Source organism: Pistacia vera, unplaced genomic scaffold (assembly GCF_008641045.1).
Source record: "Pistacia vera cultivar Batoury unplaced genomic scaffold, PisVer_v2 Contig563, whole genome shotgun sequence".
NCBI classification, from domain to species: domain Eukaryota; kingdom Viridiplantae; phylum Streptophyta; class Magnoliopsida; order Sapindales; family Anacardiaceae; genus Pistacia; species Pistacia vera.
Genome location: NW_022196405.1, coordinates 862,717 through 883,902, shown reverse-complemented (window position 1 = coordinate 883,902; position 21,186 = coordinate 862,717). Strand labels below are relative to the sequence as shown.

At 37.4% G+C, this 21,186-nt stretch overlaps 2 protein-coding genes and 1 non-coding gene across 3 annotated transcripts; 1 reads left to right on the top strand and 2 right to left on the bottom strand.

Moving 5' to 3' along the window:
• Window positions 1-485: 485 nt before the first annotated feature.
• On the bottom strand, window positions 486-3,425 carry LOC116108395 (pentatricopeptide repeat-containing protein At1g25360). Its single transcript, XM_031394651.1, has one exon. The coding sequence runs from the start codon at window positions 3,138-3,140 to the stop codon at window positions 747-749; it is 2,394 nt and encodes a 797-aa protein (XP_031250511.1). The 5' UTR covers window positions 3,141-3,425; the 3' UTR covers window positions 486-746.
• A 3,170-nt stretch (window positions 3,426-6,595) lies between these two features.
• On the bottom strand, window positions 6,596-11,154 carry LOC116108411. The gene is given in 4 exon segments (XM_031394664.1): window positions 6,596-8,257; window positions 8,351-9,048; window positions 9,051-9,820; window positions 10,208-11,154. Coding segments are annotated over 4 exon segments (4,077 nt in total).
• Window positions 10,523-10,630, top strand: LOC116108425. The gene has a single exon (XR_004124634.1). It is a non-coding gene; the product is annotated as a small nucleolar RNA R71 (small nucleolar RNA).
• Window positions 11,155-21,186: the final 10,032 nt, after the last annotated feature.

The window sequence follows — 21,186 nt, the reverse complement described above, 5'->3', positions numbered from 1 at the left end:
AATATCCCTAATCTAAAATCCAACTTTGTAAATTACATCTCAGGTTCAAGTCCTTGCCAGAAATTCATCATGTGGTGACAGTATAGTTCCAGTTATCTCGGTTCAGCAGTCACAGCAGGTTTCAGATCATCATTCTCCAATGGAGCAAGCGAGACCTGTTAAAAGAAAAACATTGCTTGATGAAGCATTTAACCTCTTTAATTGAAAAATAGAGAATTGCTGCTCATGCAGGTTCTCACATTCATAAAGAAAAAAGAAACCTCAAAACCAGAGTAACAAAAGGAAAGAGTTTGCTGAACAAATCTGTATAGAGACCTAAGTTCTGCTGATAAAATATGCAATTGTCTCTATTAAAACATTTCACTCCAATTCACAAATACATTAAGAACCTCCAAATTAAAGATTATTCAGAAAATTTATAACAATCTGCAGAAACACTGGAACAATACATTTATCTGAAAGAATGTCATTTATCATTACTCCATTTAAAGATCTTCCAAGGTAGAAAGTATAACCTGGAGTGCCAAGCGCAGCAGGACCAACCCTCTTAAGTGTTACTAACATTTTGATGACATGACTTCTCACCTGAATTGGAGGAATATGCAGCAACATTCTGACGACATGACTCATGTATTTGCATCTTCTTCTCAGTAACTGTGTGTAATTAACATCCTGCGCAACATAATAAGTTGTATGCATTGTGGCAATGCTCCACTTAAACTCTCTTTAAATAAAAGAATCTGTGCCTACCAGTAATTACCACAGGAGCATTCACCATCCCTGAAATGATGAAATCTTTTCCCATCTCTTACAACTATCTCTCTTGCAGCCACTTTCGATATGAACTTGAATGCATTGTGACAGTCCCCACAAATCCTAAGGTTCTTGAAAATCCTAATTGTGGCTCCACGGGGAAGTTTCATGAGTCCATATGCAACTGCAAGCTTCTCACTATGAGTAGACAAGGCATACTCCTTTTGATCGGATTCCATATCATGCAACACAAACTTTGTGTCAGGGACATACCCTAATTTTCTCATCTCCATTCCCAGTTGCTCAAGATATTTGTAAACTGCTTGCACCTCAGGATGCACAGTGTCATCAACCAAAAATACATGGACGTTATTTTCAACCTCAATCCAACTACAAGCAGGCTCCTTCTTTATTCCTCTATCCCTCATTAATTTTCGCACTTTAGCCACATCATCCCATTTCCGCAAAGTGGCATACATATTTGACAAAAGTACATACGTTCCATCATGTTGCGGCATAAGCTCAAAAAGTTGTTCAGCAGCTTGAATCCCCAAATCCATGTTTCCATGAATACGACAACCAGCAAGAAGAGCCTCCCAAATTGGGGCACCACGTTTGAATGGCATTCTTTCAATCACATCCTTTGCTTCTGAGAATTTTCCAGCTCGACACAACAAATCAATAAAACGGGCATAATGATCTTCACCAGGAGTTATACCATAAAGGCTATACATTGAATCAAAATAATGGCATCCTTCTTTGACTAAACCTGCATGGCTACAAGCAGAGAGAATTGTAAGGAAAGTTATTCGATCTGGTAATATACCTTCTTTCAACATTTGTTCATAAAATTCTATTGCTTGAACACCATGTCCATGTTGCCCTAGAGCTGCAATCATAGCATTCCAAGATATTGAGTCCACAAAAGGCATTGTTCTGAACAAACAGCTGGCAGCCTCAACAAGGCCACACCTTGCATACATGGTTATCAGTGCATTTCCTGCAGAAAGGCTTGACTCATACCCAAACCGAACAAGTTGAGCATGGAGCTGGCGTCCATTCTCCAATGCTCCAAGTACAGCACTAGAAGTAATTGCTCCTGCAAATGCATAATCACATGGTTCACAACCCTCTAATCTCATCTGGCTAAATAGCTTCAAACCGTCTTCCCCAAGCCCATTTTGTGCTAATCCTGAAATCATCACAGTCCATGTCAGAAGATTCTTCTCCTTCATTTCCCCAAAAAATGATTTAGCTTCATCAATACGACCAACACTCACATAAGCTGATAAAATTCCATTCCATGAAACTAGGTCCTTCACTGGCATCTGATTAAAAATATCTCTAGCCTTGTCAACTTTGCCACATTTCCAGTACAATGTAACTAGTGCATTATTCACCGGCAATGAAAATTCTTGTGTAGGCTTCGCCTCCATTTTCAAAAAGTAAGCATGCACCTCCTTTCCGAGCCGTAACAATCCAGCATTAGAACAAGCACTAATAACACTTGTGTACGTAAACTCATCCAGCTGAATTCCCAGTGAAAGCATCTTCCTGAATATTTCTAATGCTTCTTGATAATATTCCTGATGCACATAACCAGACATCATTGCATTCCAAGCGACGCCCACTTTTTCACTCATCCTGTCTAGAAACTCACGGGCTGCATCAAGATCACCATTCTTCACATACCCGGTAATCATCGTGGTCCACGACAACTCATCTCTCTCAGGCATCTCGTCATATACTTTCCTGGCCATACTCATCAATGAAACTGATGAAACAAATGGTGAAGACGCACATTTAACATAAACAGATACAAGTGCATTCAATACAGAAGTAAAAAGGCCAGCTCCCGACTTCACAACCGCAGAGTGCATTTGCATACACCCATATTCCTCATCAGCAATAAGCCCCAAGGCACTAAGAACACTGGTAAAAGTAAAATTATCTGGCCTGAAATCATCACGCATCATATCACGAAACAATTCAATAGCGGCAAGACCATCATTATTATGAGAATATGCCGTGATCATCGCATTATAAAAAACGGTGTCGCGTAAGTTTAATGGGGTTTTGCTAAATATTTCACGGCACATGTTTAGATTCCCCGAAGCAGAATATGCAGTAATTAACGTCGTTCTAGAGACGACGTCTTGTTGGGGAATTTCGTCGAACAGTCGACGAGCGTTGATAAGTTTTGATGATTTGCAGTAGATATCGATCAGACGGTTGAGTATATGGCCATGTGGCTTGAAGCCATAGCATATCATGTGGGCATGGACAGTACGAGCAATAGAAAAGGACAAGGGGTTTCGAGCGTCACAGAGTTGCAATTGGAATGCATAACGATTTGCGATTGTTCGAATGAGAACAACATTTTTCATGGTTATGAAGTCTCTGTTCTTCACACAGAGAAAGACGTTGTAACCAAACCTCAAACTCAAAAAACGTTAAGACACCAGCACTAATACCAGCAACATTCTCCAACAAAAGGAAATCCCGCGAAGAAAAAGACCCGATATGGAAAAAAAAATACAGCTCCGGAGTTCAAAGGACGAAAGACCTGGAGCCTATGAACTCGAGAGAAAGTGAAAGCAATATCAAATGTCGACTTCGCTTTTAGTTTTGAAGCCAATTTTTTTGTCCTCTGCTGCACTATTCCTACTCAGTTAAATACTCTAGTGGACTCAGCACACTTCATGATGCATGAAAACTGTGAAACTGTGAGGTTTTTTATGAACACCTCTGAGATTTAGTGAACGACAGAGATCCACAGGTTTGGGAATAAAACACTTACACCCTTATAATTGGTAGACATTTGTAAAACGCTAATGCTAGATATACAAACAAATCTTACAAAACTTTGTGTATTAACTGATGTGACACAAAATGAATAAAAGAGTGAATGCAAAAAATCAAACTCATCATATTTACTCTTCTTTTTATTTTCCGCCACATCAGTCTGACACAGATTTGTAAAACAATAATGTTAGGTATATAAACAAATCTTACAAAGATTTGTGTACAAACTGATATGACACAAAATAAATAAAACAGTTAATGTAAAAAATCAAACTCATCATATTCACTATTCCTTTCATTTTCCGGCACATTAGTCTGACATAGTATTTTTAGATACAATGATCGATATCTCTTATTTTGTCTTTATTTCGAGCAAACGACTTTTTCCCACCAAGATAATGACTTCATGACACTCTCACCTATAGACTTTTAAAATATTACTTTATTACCTAAATTTGTATTCTGTTTTCGATTCTAGGATCGTTGCAACTCTACATCACCACCATTCTCTTCCTGGTCATCACTAACCAAAACCCCTCAAACCCTACTCCCACCAACCCTGCCAATCACCGGCAATTGAGCAATTATGGTTTGTGCAGTCACTTCTCCCAAGTCAAATTCAGATCGATTTTAACCACCAAAATTCAACCTTCCACCACCAAAAGACTCATCAGTCTTTTCTCTTCAAAAGCCCCAACAACTAATACCGAGTTTGCTCTCTGTTCGTTGCCAAAATATAAATTTGAGTAATAAAATGGTATTTTAAAAGTTTGTGAAGAAGGAAATGTCAATAAGTCATTATTTGGGGAAAAGGTCCTTATCTCCTGTACTTCTGCAATAGAAAGGAGTTAATATATGAGGTATGTTACTTGATGAAAATATTTCATATATTAAAATAATTTAAGAATATTAAAATCTGACATTTAATAAGACATTTGGGAAATAATTGATATTTTAGGAAAAACATTGGGCTCGATGGATACAACCAAATGCTACGCTAATAACATTGAGACTCTAAAGATCTGTACAAATTTGCAACAATTGGAATGAATTAATCTGTACAGAGACAATTGATAATCAAAATGATGCTACCGCATACAACATCAACATATTCTTATTAAGGAAATTTTTGTTGGATTACTTTGCTTGGCACTGCTGTATAGCAGGACCATATTTCTCCCATGTCCCATACCTTGAACCACTCTGCTCCGATCACCTGAGCATACTCCAAAAACACTGCACGAGCACAAGTATCCCAAGTCCTTGCTGTCTCACCAACCGAAATGGGCTTGAAGAGATTGCCGAGAGAGATGCTGAACCGGAACTTCGTCTTCTCTGATAGATCTACCCATTTTTTACTGTTAGAGCTGTGCATATACAGAGCAAAACTTTTGAATAAGACACTTAAAATCTTTATATCATGACGCTATTGATATTCCTTCATCCACATGTGTTCATTTATTTCAAAGAATATAAATGTGTATAAATATTTAATCACATGCGCTTGAGGATGTGTTCATGCATTGCAGATAAAACCACAACTATATTGAACATTTTGACTGCATAAAAGAGATCTATCAAGAAAATCCAAGACTTGAAGCTCTCACCTCCGGTCAGCACTCGAACCATCTAAGATTACAGGGGAGGAACAAGCAACCGTAAGGGAAGGACAGGCAACCGTATGCAGAAGAACACATTTATCAATCAAAAAATTTCAATCACAAATATTAAATGTCAGAAGGCATGTTAAAGTACAAATTCACTATCTGTGATGCATGCATCTTGAAATTTTCTTTGGGAGCTAAGTATTATAAGCACATTCGACAATTTTTCCCTCGTCAGCATGAAGGGCAGCAGTTCTTCAGTTGAATCCAAATCAATCACAGTTTTAACAACCGCTGATTTATGTATCTGATTTCATTCAGCAGAGCATTGTTGGGCTGCAATTAACCAATAAATTTAAGTACTGTACGAGAGAAGTGAATGAGGTAAGCTGAGATACACAAATTATCACAAATGAATAAGATTATAAGACAAAGGGTACAGTAAAAAGAAATGCCCTTGTAAAAATTCTGTAATGGGGTCAAACAAGGAGAAGAAAGTTAAATTGTTTGCCAATTCATCTATAGCAAATGAACAATAAAATATGAGTTACGGGAGCTCCTATGACGACGGAAAGCACAAACTAGTCTTATCTTTTAGTGAATACTTCATTTTCTGTACCACCAAGACATGGTATTCATTAATTAATAGAACTTGTGTTTATTACTCTTTCTGGTGGGTGTGTAAAATCATGACAACCTTCAATGGCATGCCTTTCAGTAGGCATTTAACTTTGTTATGAACAATGGGTCAGACAGACTAAGTTCTAACGGGACATAATGAGTGCTCTACCATTAAAGCACAGTTAAATAGAAAAAAAACATAGGAGACCAGTGAGTGAAGATGATAATGCCTCCGTGCGCGCGCCAGGGGGTGGGGTGGGGGAGGGGGGTGGTGTGTGTGGTTCATTCCACTTAATATTTTCTCTTCAACCTTTCTTCAGAAGAGCATCCTTATTGAACGTTGAAGCTCCTTGTGTTGTAAATGATGTAGTATTCTAGGTGCCAAAGTTCCAAAGTTGTTACAAGCTGTTCCAGCTATCGTATCAACTTTATTCATAACTGAGCCAATTTCACTGACAGATGCTCTTTATGCTTCAGGTGTTGGTGATTGTGCCTGGAAGAATATCTGCACTGTACGCCTCAGAATCCATCAAATTACACTTAATTCTAAAGAAAAGAGTACAACTATAGGGCAACATCTTCAATTACTGGTTGTATATTTTCCTGAGCTTGATTGAAAATACATGTTAAAACATAAAAAATGAAGTAATAGAGGCATGAACAATACATATTTCGTAGAAGAAAGCATAATGCTGTGCCTGTATATAGTCACTATCTCCAGCAAAAAACAATACAGAGTCGGGGACATTTACTGGTTCTAGCGCATAGAGCAAGAAAGAGGAGACAGTATACATACTGCTTTGAGTAAGCGCTCAAGCAAATGGCTTCTCTGTAGCAGTTGACTGCTGATTACCATCTACACTGTTTGATTCTGCACGAAAAAGGGATGCTGATTTACCAAGCAAAGTTGTAAGAAGGGATCGATTTAGAACTTCATTTGGGGCATAAACCTGGGTTGACAAAAAACTTGTTTTAGGGTGTCCCTTTTTTGGATTTGATAGTGCTGAGACAACAGATGTGTGCTTCCCATGTTCTGAGGGTTTTGAGAATGCAGTTAAGGGAGTAGAAAGAGAACCTACGCACCTTCTTATGATTTGGTCGGGGCAATATTTCCAAAGATATGGATCATCCCACACGTATTGCTTGGCGATCTTCTTCAGTTTGTCCTTGCTAGCACGCGACATGTTGGGTGGGGTTCTCTTGGTCACTATGTAATTTACTATATCTACATACCATGGTCCCAAGGATGTCATTGCAAGTAACTGTTCATCTGGAAAATCATCTTTCAATGGAAGAGCATCTTCTTGGTTTATCAACCTACTTAAATGGTCTGCTACAACATTCTCACTCCCTCTTTTGTCTTTGATTGTTAGGTTGAACTCTTGTAGCACTAGAATCCACCTTATAAGCCTTGGTTTAGCCTCCTTCTTCGTAAGCAAATACCTAAGAGCTGCATGGTCAGAAAAAACAGTAACTTTAGTGCCAATTAGATAGGAACGAAACTTTTCTAATGCAAAAATAACCACCAAAAGTTCTTTCTCAGTTGTGTAGTTAAGTTGAGCGTCATTCAATGTTCTTGAAGCATAATAAATGGTGTGTGGTAACTTTCCAACTCGTTGTCCTAACACGGCTCCAATGGCATAATCGCTTGCGTTGCACATCAACTCGAATGGAAGACTCCAATCGGGTGGCTGAATAATTGGGGCTGTGGTTAGGAGTTCTTTTAGTTTCTCAAACGTCTTTATACACTCTTCATCGAACTCAAACGCTACCTCTTTTTGTAACAAACAGCATAAGAGCCTTGTGATCTTAGAGAAATCCTTGATAAATCTCCTATAAAATCCTGCATGTCCAAGAAAAGAACGTACCTCTCTTACACAAGTGGGAGGTGGTAAGGAACGTACAAGATCTATTTTAGCTTTATCAACTTCAATCCCCCTAGATGAGATAATATGCCCTAAAACTATCACTTGATTTACCATAAAATGTCATTTTTCCCAATTTAAAACAAGATTAGTTTCTATGCATCTTTTAAGAACTAACGTCAAATTATCCAAACAATTATCAAATGAGTTGCCATAGACACTAAAATCTTCCATAAATACCTCTATAATGTTCTCTATGTAATCGGAGAAAATATTTACCATGCGCCTTTGAAAGGTGGCAGGTGCATTACAAAGGCCAAATGGCATGCGTCGATAAGCAAAAGTGCCAAAGGGGCATGTAAACGTCATCTTCTCTTAATCTTCCGGTGCAACCACAATTTGATTATAACCTGAAAATCCATCAAGAAAACAATAGTAAGAATGGCCTGCTAAACGTTCAAGCATTTGATCGATAAATGAAAGAGGAAAATGATCTTTGCGCATTGTGGCATTGAGCTTGCGGTAGTCTATGCACACTCGCCATCCCGTTTTAATGCGAGTGGGAACTAAGTCATTATCTTCATTCTTTACCACGGTTATTCTGGATTTCTTAGGAACTACTTGGACCGGACTAACCCATTTACTGTCTGAAATTGGGTAAATCACACCAACATCTAACAACTTGATTATTTCCTTCTTCACTACTTCCATCATTGGTGGATTCAACCGTCTTTGCGCTTCTCTTGTAGGCTTCAATCCTTCCTCTAACAATATGCGGTGCATGCACATGGAAGGACTTATTCCTTTAATGTCAACAATCGTCCAACTAATTGCCGTTTTGTACTCTCTCAACACACGAACAAGTTTCTCTTCTTGCACCTTTGAAAGGTTGGCCGCTACAATCATGGGCAATGTGTCTCCTTCTCCTAAGTATAAATACTTGAGATGACTTGGTAAAGGCTTAAGCTCCACGGCAGGGGCCTGCACAATGGAAGGTAAAAGTTTCTCATTAGATATGGGAAGAGAAATATAGGAGATTTCATACCTTGGATTTTTCTTTGGAAGCTCATCCAACATTGCTATAGTTTCATTTAGCTCTTCTCCTAACTCTACGTCTTCATTAAAACTTTGAGGTTCCTCAGTTGACAACCCATTCCATATTGCCACTTCCAATGGATCTTTACCCTTAAGCTTGAACATTTGTTGCATTAAAGAGTCAAGTACATCAATGGAAAAGCAATCATTGTCATCATTAGGATACCTCATTACATCAAAGATGTTAAATTGAATGACTTCCCCATCAAAATCCATTGTCAACGTCCCATTATGCACATCTATTTTCGTACGGGATGTTTTCATGAATGGTCTCCCCAAAAGCAATGGCGTGGTTTCACAGTTGTTTCATCTTTCATGTCAAGCACGTAGAAATCCACTGGAAAAACAAGCTCGTTTACCTGCACCAAAACATCTTCCACAACTCCCTTTGGATAGGCATTAGATCAATCAGAAAATTAAATAACTAAGCAGGTCTCTTTAAGAGTACCAAGATTTAAATCAAGATAAATTGAGTAAGGCATGACATTAATAGAAGCACCTAAGTCTAACATTGCTTTCTCAAACCTTGTGTTGCCTATGATGCATGGTATGGTGAAACTACCCGGATCTTTGCACTTTGTTGGAAGCTTCCTTTGCAAAACCGCTGAGACATTTTCTCCCACACTCACCACCTCGTTTCCCTTAAGTTTTCTCTTGTTGGTGCACAATTCTTTAAGAAATTTTGCATAACGCGGCACTTGCTTTATTGCATCCAACAAAGGAATGTTGACATGTACCTTTCTAAAAGCGTCCAAAATTTCTTGTTCATGTTCCTCCTTCTTTGATATGGCAAACCTGCTAGAAAAAGGCAAAGGAGGTTTGTAAGTATTAATAGGAACATTAGATTGTACCTTAGGTGGATGTTTTGCATTGGAAGAATTGGTTGGCGAATTTTCTGCACTTTTGGGTTGCTTTGTTCCACCTTGAATCAACTCATCTCCAACTTCTTTCTCATCATTTGGCTTCTTGTGAGTCTTCTCAAGTTGTCTACTACTTCTCAAAGTAATGGCACTAGCATTCTCCCTAGGGTTAACCAAAGGTTGGGAAGGAAGCTTTCCAGACCCATGCGCCTCTAATCTTCCAAGAGTAGTAGCCAATTGACTAACTTAGCTTTCCAAATTCTTGATTGACATTTTTGTTTCTTGTTGGAACTTGAGATTCTCTTGCTGAAATTGAAGAGAGCTAGTTGCTAAAGAGTTTACCAAGTCCTCCAAAGACTTACCTTGAGGTTGGGAAACATTTTGGGGTCTTGCTTGGTATAGTTGTGGAGCTCGTGGGTAAGGGAAACTAGGTGGATTATTAGTGATAGTAGCTTGTTGATTTCCTCCATAGCTAAGATTAGGGTGATCCTTCTATCCTGGATTATAGGTATTGGAAAATGAATCATACCTTTGCCTTTGTTGTCCTTGGTATCCTCCCATGGCATTTGCTTGTTCTGCATTTGGCTATTGACGAGTAGGACACATATCGGTAGGATGTCCCACATTGGAGCAAATTCCACATGCCTTCACTTGTCCAATTGCAATTTGTTGCACAAGTGGAGTCAAATTATTCAATTGTCGCTCAAGATTATTGGATATCCCTACTTCATTTACCTTCCTTGGTGGTGGATCGGATCGAGTACCAAATTGTTGAGAGTTTTCCGCCATGGTTGCAATTAAGTTCCTTGCTTCTGTAGGAGTTTTATCAACTAATGCTCCTCCACTTGCTGCATCTATCATGCTCCTCTCCATTGGCATCAATCCCTCATAAAAATATTGGAGAAGTAATTGCTCACTTATTTGATGATGCGGACAGCTAGCACACAATTTCTTAAACCTTTCCCAATATTCATATAAGTTTTCCCCATTGTATTGCCGAATCCCACAAATTTCTTTCCTAATGAGTGTGGCTTGAGATGCTGGAAAATACTTCTCCAGGAACAACCTCTTCATCTCATTCCAAGTAGTTATGGTCCTGGATGGTAGGTAATAAAGCCATTCCTTAGCACTATCTGCTAAAGAAAATGGGAACGCCTTTAACTTCACTTGTTCCTCCGTTGTTCCATTTGGTTTCATAGTTGAGCACACCACTTGGAACTCCTTAAGGTGCTTGTTTGGATCCTCTCCTGCTAAACCTCTGAAAATTGGTACAAGATGAATCATCCCAGATTTAAGCTCAAAAGCTCCCCCTGCCGTATCATTGTATCGAATGCATAAAGGTTGTTGGTCAACGGTTGGTGCAGCCATCTCTTTGAGAGTTAGATTAGCCATCCCCTCTTGATCAGAAAAATCAGAAGAATCACTTGTGAGTGGAAGATCGGTATATATTGCTTGATCGAGAGGTGATCTATGCAAAGGTTGTTTCGAATAAGTAATAGGTGGAATTAGATCAGAATGTGGATTCGATCTCAAATTGTATCGCGAGCTCATTCACCAAAAACACCTACAACTCAAAAACAAAGAACAAATAAGAATTGAAAAATAAACAAAAAGTAAACAAATAATTAAGTTAATGAAAATCCCCAGTGACACGGCGCCAAAAATTGATGCATGCAAATGCAACACCTAATTTTACCTCACTAAATTCTACTGCAAAGTCGTGTAGTAGCAAAGAGCAAGTAAGGGTCTTTTCCGCAGAGGATTTATGAACTTAATTAATTATCTACAATTCTTCGATTTTCGGCTCTCTACCTTGGAAACAAGCTTCATCGTGTGTTGTCCTGCTCCGGAACTCTCCTATCTTCTGAAATCCGCTCAATTCTGAGTCAAAACTATCCAATTTTGTCTTTATTCGCTCAAAAAGTCCATTTTAACCTGAAACACGAAAAGTAAAGAATTAAGCACCAATTCAGGTAAAAATGCACTAGAAAGTACCTGAAATCCGTCAAAAAGATTAAATAAAAACTGTATAATTTACGGATTATCATAATCACATAACCAAGAGGGATCAAAAGATAAAAAAAATGCGGATTTTATTGAACACAAGACATGTCTAGGGTTTTGAAATCACCCTCAATCACAAAAGAATTAGTTCTTCATGAATAAATATGAGAACTTCATTGTAATATTCATAACAAATAATAATAACAAAGAAGAAGAAAAACTTAGTGAAACTTGGTTGGATTAATGGAGTTGATGATGATCTCTTCCAATTCTTCTTCTCCAAGCCTTCTTTAATCTCCCTTTTTCTTCAGTTCTTGAATATCTTTGTTCTCTCCTTTTTAACTCTAAAAGAATTTCCCCAAAATAATGCTAAAAGACTTCTTTTTATATCCCACAAGGGTTAGGGTGTTTTTTTCCTTAATTCTAGTTGGTTTAGGGCTCTTAACCCTATTCTTCTACCTAAAAACAGATAATCAGTTTTTAACTTCCGTGACTGTGCCCTGGAACTATGCTGTGGCACAGTAGGTACTGGAGAAAGTGTGCAGCGGCACAGTAGCTACTGGTCTTCTTCCTGCATCATTCCACTATTCTTCAGAGATGGTGGTTTTTGAACTCAATAACGATGAAATTTTGAAAAGTGGTAAACATATGAAATGTAGCCCTGTGAATCAGAGTTCAAACAGTCCAAGAATCATATTAATACAAGTTCTAAAGCTCAAGATATTCTCAAAATACCGAGGCATGCTCAAGCTGGAACGTAATCTAGAATATTCTCTTTACTTCAACTTCCATAACTTCTTCAATTCAACTCTGATTCTCAATCCCTTTGTTTCCAGTCATCACAAATTCTCTCGCCAACATCATCTCTCATCCGAATATTATTTTTGAGCCTTATTCCCTGAAAACACAACAAAAATACCTGTGATCCCGGAAAGTGCGTTTATGAAACAATTAAGTTAATTCATGCGAATTAATCCTAATTTCCCACAAATGATCCTACAAACCACTAAGTATAAGTGTATTTTCAAGCACTTATCAGCTTCACAACCCCAAATCTTCAAATAAGACAAATTGGGCTTTCACCCACTCTATAGTTCATATGGAGTCTTATCTACATATTTCGATGGCGCACGGTTTAGTATATGGGTTGCAGTCTCTAGGGCATAACCGTAGAATGATGTGAGCAAATTAGTGAAACTCATCATGGACCTAACCATTTCAAGTAAGGTCCTATTCCTCCTTTCTGACACACCATTTTGTTGTGGTGTATATGAAAAACCATTAGGAGGTGGTGGAAAAATGATGGAAAGCATGTAAACAAGACATGCAAGCTATGATATGGATTATAGGATTCAAAACTTTAAATAAAGCATAAATTAACATTATACCTTCTCCTTAAAGCTGAGGTTTGATGAAGCCAAGATTCAAAGCTATAAACCCACCACACTTTAATACCACCTTGAGAGAAAGAGAGGGTGGCCGAACCTAAGAGAGAGCTTGTGTTTTTGTTTTGAGTGAACAATGAACAACTTGACCTAAAATGCAACCATTTGCATTTATATATACATAGGTCATTTTGTTATTCCTTCTTTTCAATTGTATGCCCTGATAAAATCTTATTCTAAAAGGAGCCCAAGCATTTATTAATTTTCCTTTGAATAATCAATATTATTCAAGGGCCCATGTAAACTACACTAGTTTACATAAACAACTTGTAAGTTTACCCTTTTGCCCTTTAACTATTAAAAGGTTATTTTAGTTCATCTCATTTATCTTAACGCTTTAAGATATAATGATTAAATACAATTAATTATTGATTGACCATTTTAACCTTTAAAATTTCACGAATAATTTTCTATGTAACAATTACCATAGAAATTATGTCATTACCCTCGAAGGTGCTAGCCGTCTTTGGATAATCATTTCTCTCTCTTATCCTTCTCTAACTTCTCAAGGCTATTGGTGTGACTATGTAGGTCCACCATGGATTAGCCGTGAGCCAGTTTTGGATGAATCCAGAAACCTGTCTGAAGGCCCAACAACTATGGTAAACATCTAGCAATGTGCCACAGTCCCTAAACCACAATGAAGAAATATTTCATCAAACCTTTTTCAGATCATATGTACCATGCAGGTAAAGTCCCTCCATTGAAATATCCTAATTGAGTACGGATTTATGGAACGTCAAAATCCTAAACTCAATCTTCTACCGAATTATCGATTAATATGTCTTGAACTTGTCATCACGAACTTACTTTCGCATGATTAATAATAGACTCTGGCCAGAGATTTTGATTTTCGAATTTATTGATGTTTGTCTAGGCACCCGGATCCAGATGGAGTAAGCGGTACTCTTGATTCTATATTTCTAAGTCAATGGATCCCGTCTTGACCGTCATTCATTTCCACATATGAACAACGCATGACCAAATAGGCTTTATCATACGAAACATGACTAGTCTCGTACTTATACACTGTATGAACCATACGCATCTGTATCGGATCCAACCACAATGTCTTAGGTCAAAGGACTACATCGTGCACTGATATAACCAAACGATAAATCATTAACTACATGTTTTTCCAAGTGATTTGTCATTATTCGGTCACGTTCGAAAAAACGTTCACCAACCACTAATCCATACTAATGCCCTATTGACATGACTGTCATCGTCATTCGTACTTATATGAACTCATGATATCTTTCGGAAGCATCTAGTATGCCTACTATGCAATATGGTTGCCCAAATTATATTGCTTCCGTATGGAACCTTTTGATAAATTCATTTACCAATTAAATGAATCATCTGGATAATTCATATGCATACTTTATTTAAATGCATGACTGAATAAGGGAAGCATTTATATATATGAATTGAAGAACTCTTTCTTTTATTATTTATGATATATTGATACAAGACAAAATGCTCTGAAACTGACAACACGAATGGTTTCTAGGGCATACACTAACATTTACTAACAGTATAAGAAGGAGTGAGTTGTGATACTATCCCACACTCCTTCAGGTATGTTTAACTCAACTTGTCATACTTGACATATTTGTTACCTTGAGAGTATTCATATTGTCTATTTCAAGAACATATAAAATTATTTTGAAATAGTTCCACAAAGAATATTATTTATACTAAAAGACAACAATCCATTACTAAAGAAATATTCTCACTTGTCTAAAATGGACATATAAGTATTATTTTAGGAAATTGAGGGAAAATCATAATAATCCATAAGTTCCAAATAACAATCCCGTAGGCAAAGTCAGACAATAAGATTTTACAACAAAATGCAGCATTATGTGCTCCATTTCCAACTAGTAGGTCCACATCTCCTCGACTGAGTAATGTACTTAGCCATAGTCTCTTCACATTGTTACAAATGTGAGAACCACATCTAGTGTCAAAGACCCAAGATGTAACAGGAGATAAGTCTCAATACACACCTTTAGAAGAAGAGGCTTTCTTCTTTTATTCTCTAGGAAGGCCTTGCAGTGTTTCCTTCAGTGGCCAGGCTTGCCATAGTAGAAGCAAACTATCTTTCCTACCTCTGTTGATGTCACCCCTAGACTAAAGAGCAACCTGAGGTTTGGACTTAGGTTTGGGTTTGGGTTTGGGTTTGGGTTTGGACTTAGCCTTACCTTTACCTTTGACCGCTCATCTACTAGTGTTAGCAGCAACTAACATCATTGGTTTAGACTTTTAATGTCTTGCTCTACTGTCTTTAAAAGGGTTAGGAGCTCAGGAAAAGTCTTCTCATTCATGTTTATATTATCTATGAGCTGAGAATCAGGTAAGGACTGCAAGACTAAGTCGATTGCCAAGTCATTGTCCAAACCATAACCTAAATTCTCAAGCCTTTCAATGTACCCAATCATTTTAAGTACATGAGGGCCAACTTTAGCACCCTTGACCAATTTGCACCTTAGCAGCTGTTTCAACACCTTGTACCTTTCATTATGTTGAAGGTATAAAATCATGGTAAAAGGATCCATGTTTTCATATTGCTTTTTGCAATTCAGGTGTTATTGACGCTAACTTAATGTTAGTATCATCCATATGTTTTGGCAAATATCTCACTGTTCTTAGGTGATGCCATCACCAGGCTTATGAGGTAAAGCCTGATTGATGGTATACCTTTTACTTTCAAACTCAAGTACAATCCGAAGATCTCTATACCAGTTTGAAAAATTACTACCATCCAGCCTGTGTTGATTATTGAATGCATTGTAAGGTTGTTGTTGCTCATATTAGGATTCTACAAGTGCAGAAATACAAGTTTTATCATCATGTTTATTATTATTATTTAATAAGGTCTTTTATTAAATAATTGCTCCCACTATTTTCCTCAAGCCAATAACCCTCACTATTAACTCGGGAAAGCCCGTTGGCTTTCGTAGTCGACTGATGTCCCATCTAGCCCATTTCAAACCTTCATTTTGGTGAATAAGACAAAATGGGTTGATTAGGTAGGCTAACAAACTTAATTCACACCAGTTGATAGCTCCAACTACCAACCTCAAATGTGAAAAAAGCCAACAAACCAATCACACAATTCAATGGCTAAAGCCATTGTCCTCAAGTGTGATTCTCAGTATTAGTAGAGTGGACACTACATGTCACCACATACACACAACAACTGTACTTCTTTACTATGCCTATGATGTGTCTATCAACCTTCGCTTTGGCAAACAAGCAAAACACACCATTTAGGTCGACACATCACCATTAAGGAAAATTCCAATGAAATCTAACCTCCTACTGGTAGAAGTGTATCCATCGCTTTGGCGAACAAGATTCCAACAAACAATGGTTTGATTAAACCCATGGTGGTGGAGGGCTTTTATCGATTTGACTTAATATACTTTATGAGGGTTTTTATTTTGTGTGTCTCACTAGTTTTATCTTGTTTAACATGTTATAGTCATAACACAGACCCTCAGTATCCATACTAAGCATAAAATAAATGTGTTGGGGCATAGCCTTAACTGAAACTGATTCTTCGAGCCTAGAGGAATCGGTAGGTCAACCTAGGTTTAATTATAACTTTGGACTCTTCAAGTAATCCGCCTTCTCCTTCTTTTGCTTTTTCTTCTCGAACATTACACAACTTTCAAATTATAATTACATTTCTAATTTTACATAGTTGAAAAGAAACTTTGAGTTACATTCGAGGGAAGTGAGATGAGAGAAAGAAATACATCGGAGGTAATAGAGAAAGGTAGGGCAAGCCGGCCCTATTTTAAAATTACATAACCCAAAAATTAAACTAGGTCCAAAGGCTTATGCACCATACACCATGCATATTCACATACAAGAATCATGCATCAATCAATCAAAATTAAATTTTGATCAGGTTGGTAAATTACAAGTTAACCCTTGATTTTCGGCAATGTTTTAAGTCGAACTGTTAGGAAGCGATCCATTTACGGAGTGGAAAACAAAAACTTTTAACAATATGGATCGTTCCATAGAACGAAGATCAGGACACAAATTTATAGTTTATATCAAAATAAGAATCTGCAGAAAACTAATATAAAGTTTAAGAAATCATACGCATGTTTGGAGGCTACTCCAAGTTGTCTTTGAATATATTTTGCTATCGACCCAAGTGTAGGGTCGAACCAATGTAGTCCACACAAAGACAATCGAAAGGAACTAAAGAGGGATTTGTTAGATCCTCTTTAGCCTTAAGAACAAAGAAGAAATGAAGAGTATTTGATTTAAAACCAAAACTCAAATCTAGCATGAGAGAGTGTTTTTGGGTGTTGTAGCTTTCCCTTTTTCAATGAAATGAAATAATGAATGACTTCCCCTTCCCTCTCAATTAAACTTTTACTTATATAGTATAAGTTTAATTGCCCTATTTCCTTATGGAATAGGCTTGGGCTCCAACCCAAACACCCCTTGTTACCAAACACTCCCATTTAGATATTCTAATATTGTTTATTATTATCTCAATTAAAAATCAATTAATATATATTTAACATATATTAACATTTAACAATAATGATAATTTATTTAAATATATGCGAACACATATTTAAACGTAATCTCACTTATTTAATTTTTTCTAACAATTTAAATAAAGGCTACGACCTCAGTAAATTTAATTGCAATGTGAAATTACCAAAATACCCTTTTCGCCTAAAAAGACGAAAACACCCTTCTTTCTTTCTGGCTCTTAAATTATCTTCTATGTGTGTGGCCCATAGGCTTCTCATCATACCGATAGTGTATAGAATTGTGATTAACACCAATTAATCGTCTCACTATACACATACCAAGATTGGCCCCTAGCAAGGCATCATGGCCATCCGATAGATTCGGATTCAGCAAAGTAGCTACCTATCAACAATATGGTTACCATACAATTCGATCCTTTCATCATTCATTATCTCTATGAGACCAAGGCATAGAAATAGTGGTAACCTACGGTTACTCTCGATATTCTATATTCAGTTATTGGACCAATGACCCGTATTATAAATTGGATAGAGCAACAACTCAATCCCACAGTGGCCACAATTTTAGTGTCATTGCCATTTACTGAATTGTGCCGTGAGATAACTTCTCCCGTGCCCGAGACTGATGAATCCTTTGTCTATCCACCATAGTCTTGATACACTCATTGATGTAGCCAATCACTACCGTATTGATAGCTCTGAATGGAACTGCGTTAGGCTAGTGTCAAACTACACCAATCGATGCACAAGGCGCTCCGGTGATCTCAAGTCTAAGGATCACATGGACCACCATTCGTTAGAGGATTTGTTCCATAGACACTAGGGTTACCATCCATATGGAATCCTCTGGTGGGTCAGTCCAGTGAACTTGCCTACAGCAAGCTCCCATGTGTTGCACTAGGTTGTCATCAAACAACCTTGACAAGTGAGATCAGTCACTGCCTTTCGACAGGGTCGTTCAACACTATGATAGCCTTACTGTATTATCTGTGCCCTTACTTCAGAATAATACTGGGGCTACGGACGTTTCTAGAATGGCCACCATATGTGCTCATAGGGTTCTCACTATCAAGATTTGAAACACTTGATACCCTCGTCACGGTTCTACCATTCTAAGGACATATATCAATACATATTGCAATAATAATGATTTACGCGATATAGAATAAAATGCCTTTTATTGATTAATGAACATTATTACGAAGAGTCAATTCTACAATAATTGATTGGCTCTAGGGCATCTACTCTAACACCAACAAGTGTTAAATTTTCATTCTAGTCCCTTGTTATCGTGCCTCACTCAATTGGGTATCCAGAATGTTTCTAACATGTAGCAACATATTTTAGAAAATTATGGATTAAAAATTGTCGGACAACAATGCGATCTAACCCAAAATTTAGCCCATTGCATCTTTACGTGGACTACCCAAAAAATCCAGATTTGATGCACATTTTAACACACACTAGATTAGGCCTTTGGCTAAAAAAACCAAGTTTTGGTCAAGGCCTAGCACTTGGCCATGACAAGGTAGCCCCAGAACAACAGCAAAAGGGTGGACAATAGCAGTCTTTGTGCCATCATACAAGGCTACTGTTGTGTCGTTTGTGGTGGCACAGCCCTAGGCCACAGCTAGAGCATGTGGCAAGCACCTTCTAATGCATGACAGTGCGCAACAGTGGAGCTGCTGCATGCTGTTACGTATTTTAACAAATAGCAGCATGCATTTGTGCATTGTTGCTGTTGCTCATCGCTGTCACTGTAAGCGGCAACACACATCAGTCCATTCTATAGATCAAGATCAAGTTTTATTTGATCTTGATTGAACATACATAACCAGACCTGATGCAATATTATGTTAACACAACATATCAACCGAAACAGAATTTTTAAACCAATTTTAAAGATTTTATAAAACCGGTAATAACAAAATTGGTTGACAAAAATTCCATAGCATCCAAACAAGTAGTAAATGATGTAAATACGTAAAATTGGCTCTGATACCATTTTTGGTTTTTGGATAGTTTACGTAGCGAAAATATAAAACTTTTTTATCACAAAACCACAAAACCAATGATCCAATTATAGATCTACATCAATTTAATAAAGAAAAATATTTAAACCAAGTTAAATGTCATACCGAAATTTGGAGGTGTTAGAGTAGGTGCCCTAGATCCAATCAATTATTGTAAAATTGACTCTATAATAAAGGTTTATTTGTCAATAAAAGGCATATTCTTCTATATCGTGTATGTAATGACATATGTCCTTAGGATGGTAGAACTGTGATGAGGGTATCAAGTGTTTCAAATCTTGATAGTGTGAACCGTATGATCACATATGGTGGCCATTCCAGAAATGTCTGTAGCCCTAGTATTATTCTGATCAAGGATATAGATAATACGATAAGGCTATTATAGTGTTGAACGATCTTGTCGAAAGGCAGTGATTGACCTCACTTGTCAAGGTTGTTTGCCGACAACCTGGTGCAACGCATGGGTGCTTGCTAGAGGCAAGTTCATTGGACAGACCCACCAAAGGATTCCATATGGATGGTAACCCCAGTGTCTATGGAATAAATCCTCTAACGGATGGTGGTGCATGTGGTCCTTAGACTTGAGATCACCGGAGCGCCTTGTGCACCAATTGGTGTAGTTTGACACTAGCCCAACATAGTTCTATTCAGAGCAATCAATACGGTAGTAATTGGCTACATTGAGAAGTGTATCGAGACTATAGTGGATCGACAAAGGATTCATCACTCCTGGGTACGAGAGAAGTTATCTCACTGGGTAATTTAGTAAATGGCAATGACACTAAATCTGTGGCCACAGTAGGATTGAGTTTATGCTCAATCCAATTTAATATTCCTGTCATTGGTCTAGTAACTGAATACAAACATGTCGAGGATATCTGAGGTTGACACTATTTCTATACCTCAGTCTCAATGAGATAACAGTTGATGAAAGGATTTGATTGCAAGGTAACCATATCATTGACAGGTTACGGTTTCGCTGAATCTGAATCTATCAGGTGGCCATGATGTCTTGCTAGGGGCCAATCTTGGTCTGTGTGTAGTGAGACGATTAATTGGTGTTAATGGCAATACTACACACTGTCGATATGATGAGGAGCCTACGGGTCACACACTTAGAAGATAATTTAAGAATCAATTTGTGAGAAAGGTATTTTCGTCTTTTAGGACAAAAAGGTATTTTGGTAATCTCACAGTGCAATTAAATTTGCTGAGGTTGTTGCCTGTATTTAATTTTAATATTAAAATTAAATTAGTGAGATTCTAGTTAAATATATCTATGTATATATTTAAATGAATTATTATTATTAATTAAATGTTAATATATTATTATATATTAATTGATTTTAATAATAATAATAATTAATTAATTAAAATACCATAAAGGCTGTGTTTGGTTGCAAGGGTGAACAAGGTTTGGAGCCTATGGCTATTCCTAAGTGGAATAGGGTTTTAATTGTTGCACTATATAAGTGCAGCTTAAAAAGTAAAATTTGAGGAATTATTCATTCAATTTAAACCCTAGCCACCCTATCTCTCTCTCTCTCTCAAGAAAAAAACTTTTCTTAT

Excerpts from the sequence above, each read along its gene's own strand:
- LOC116108395 (XM_031394651.1), bottom strand. The coding sequence starts at position 3,140 with ATGAAAAATGTTGTTCTCATTCGAACAATCGCAAATCGTTATGCATTC.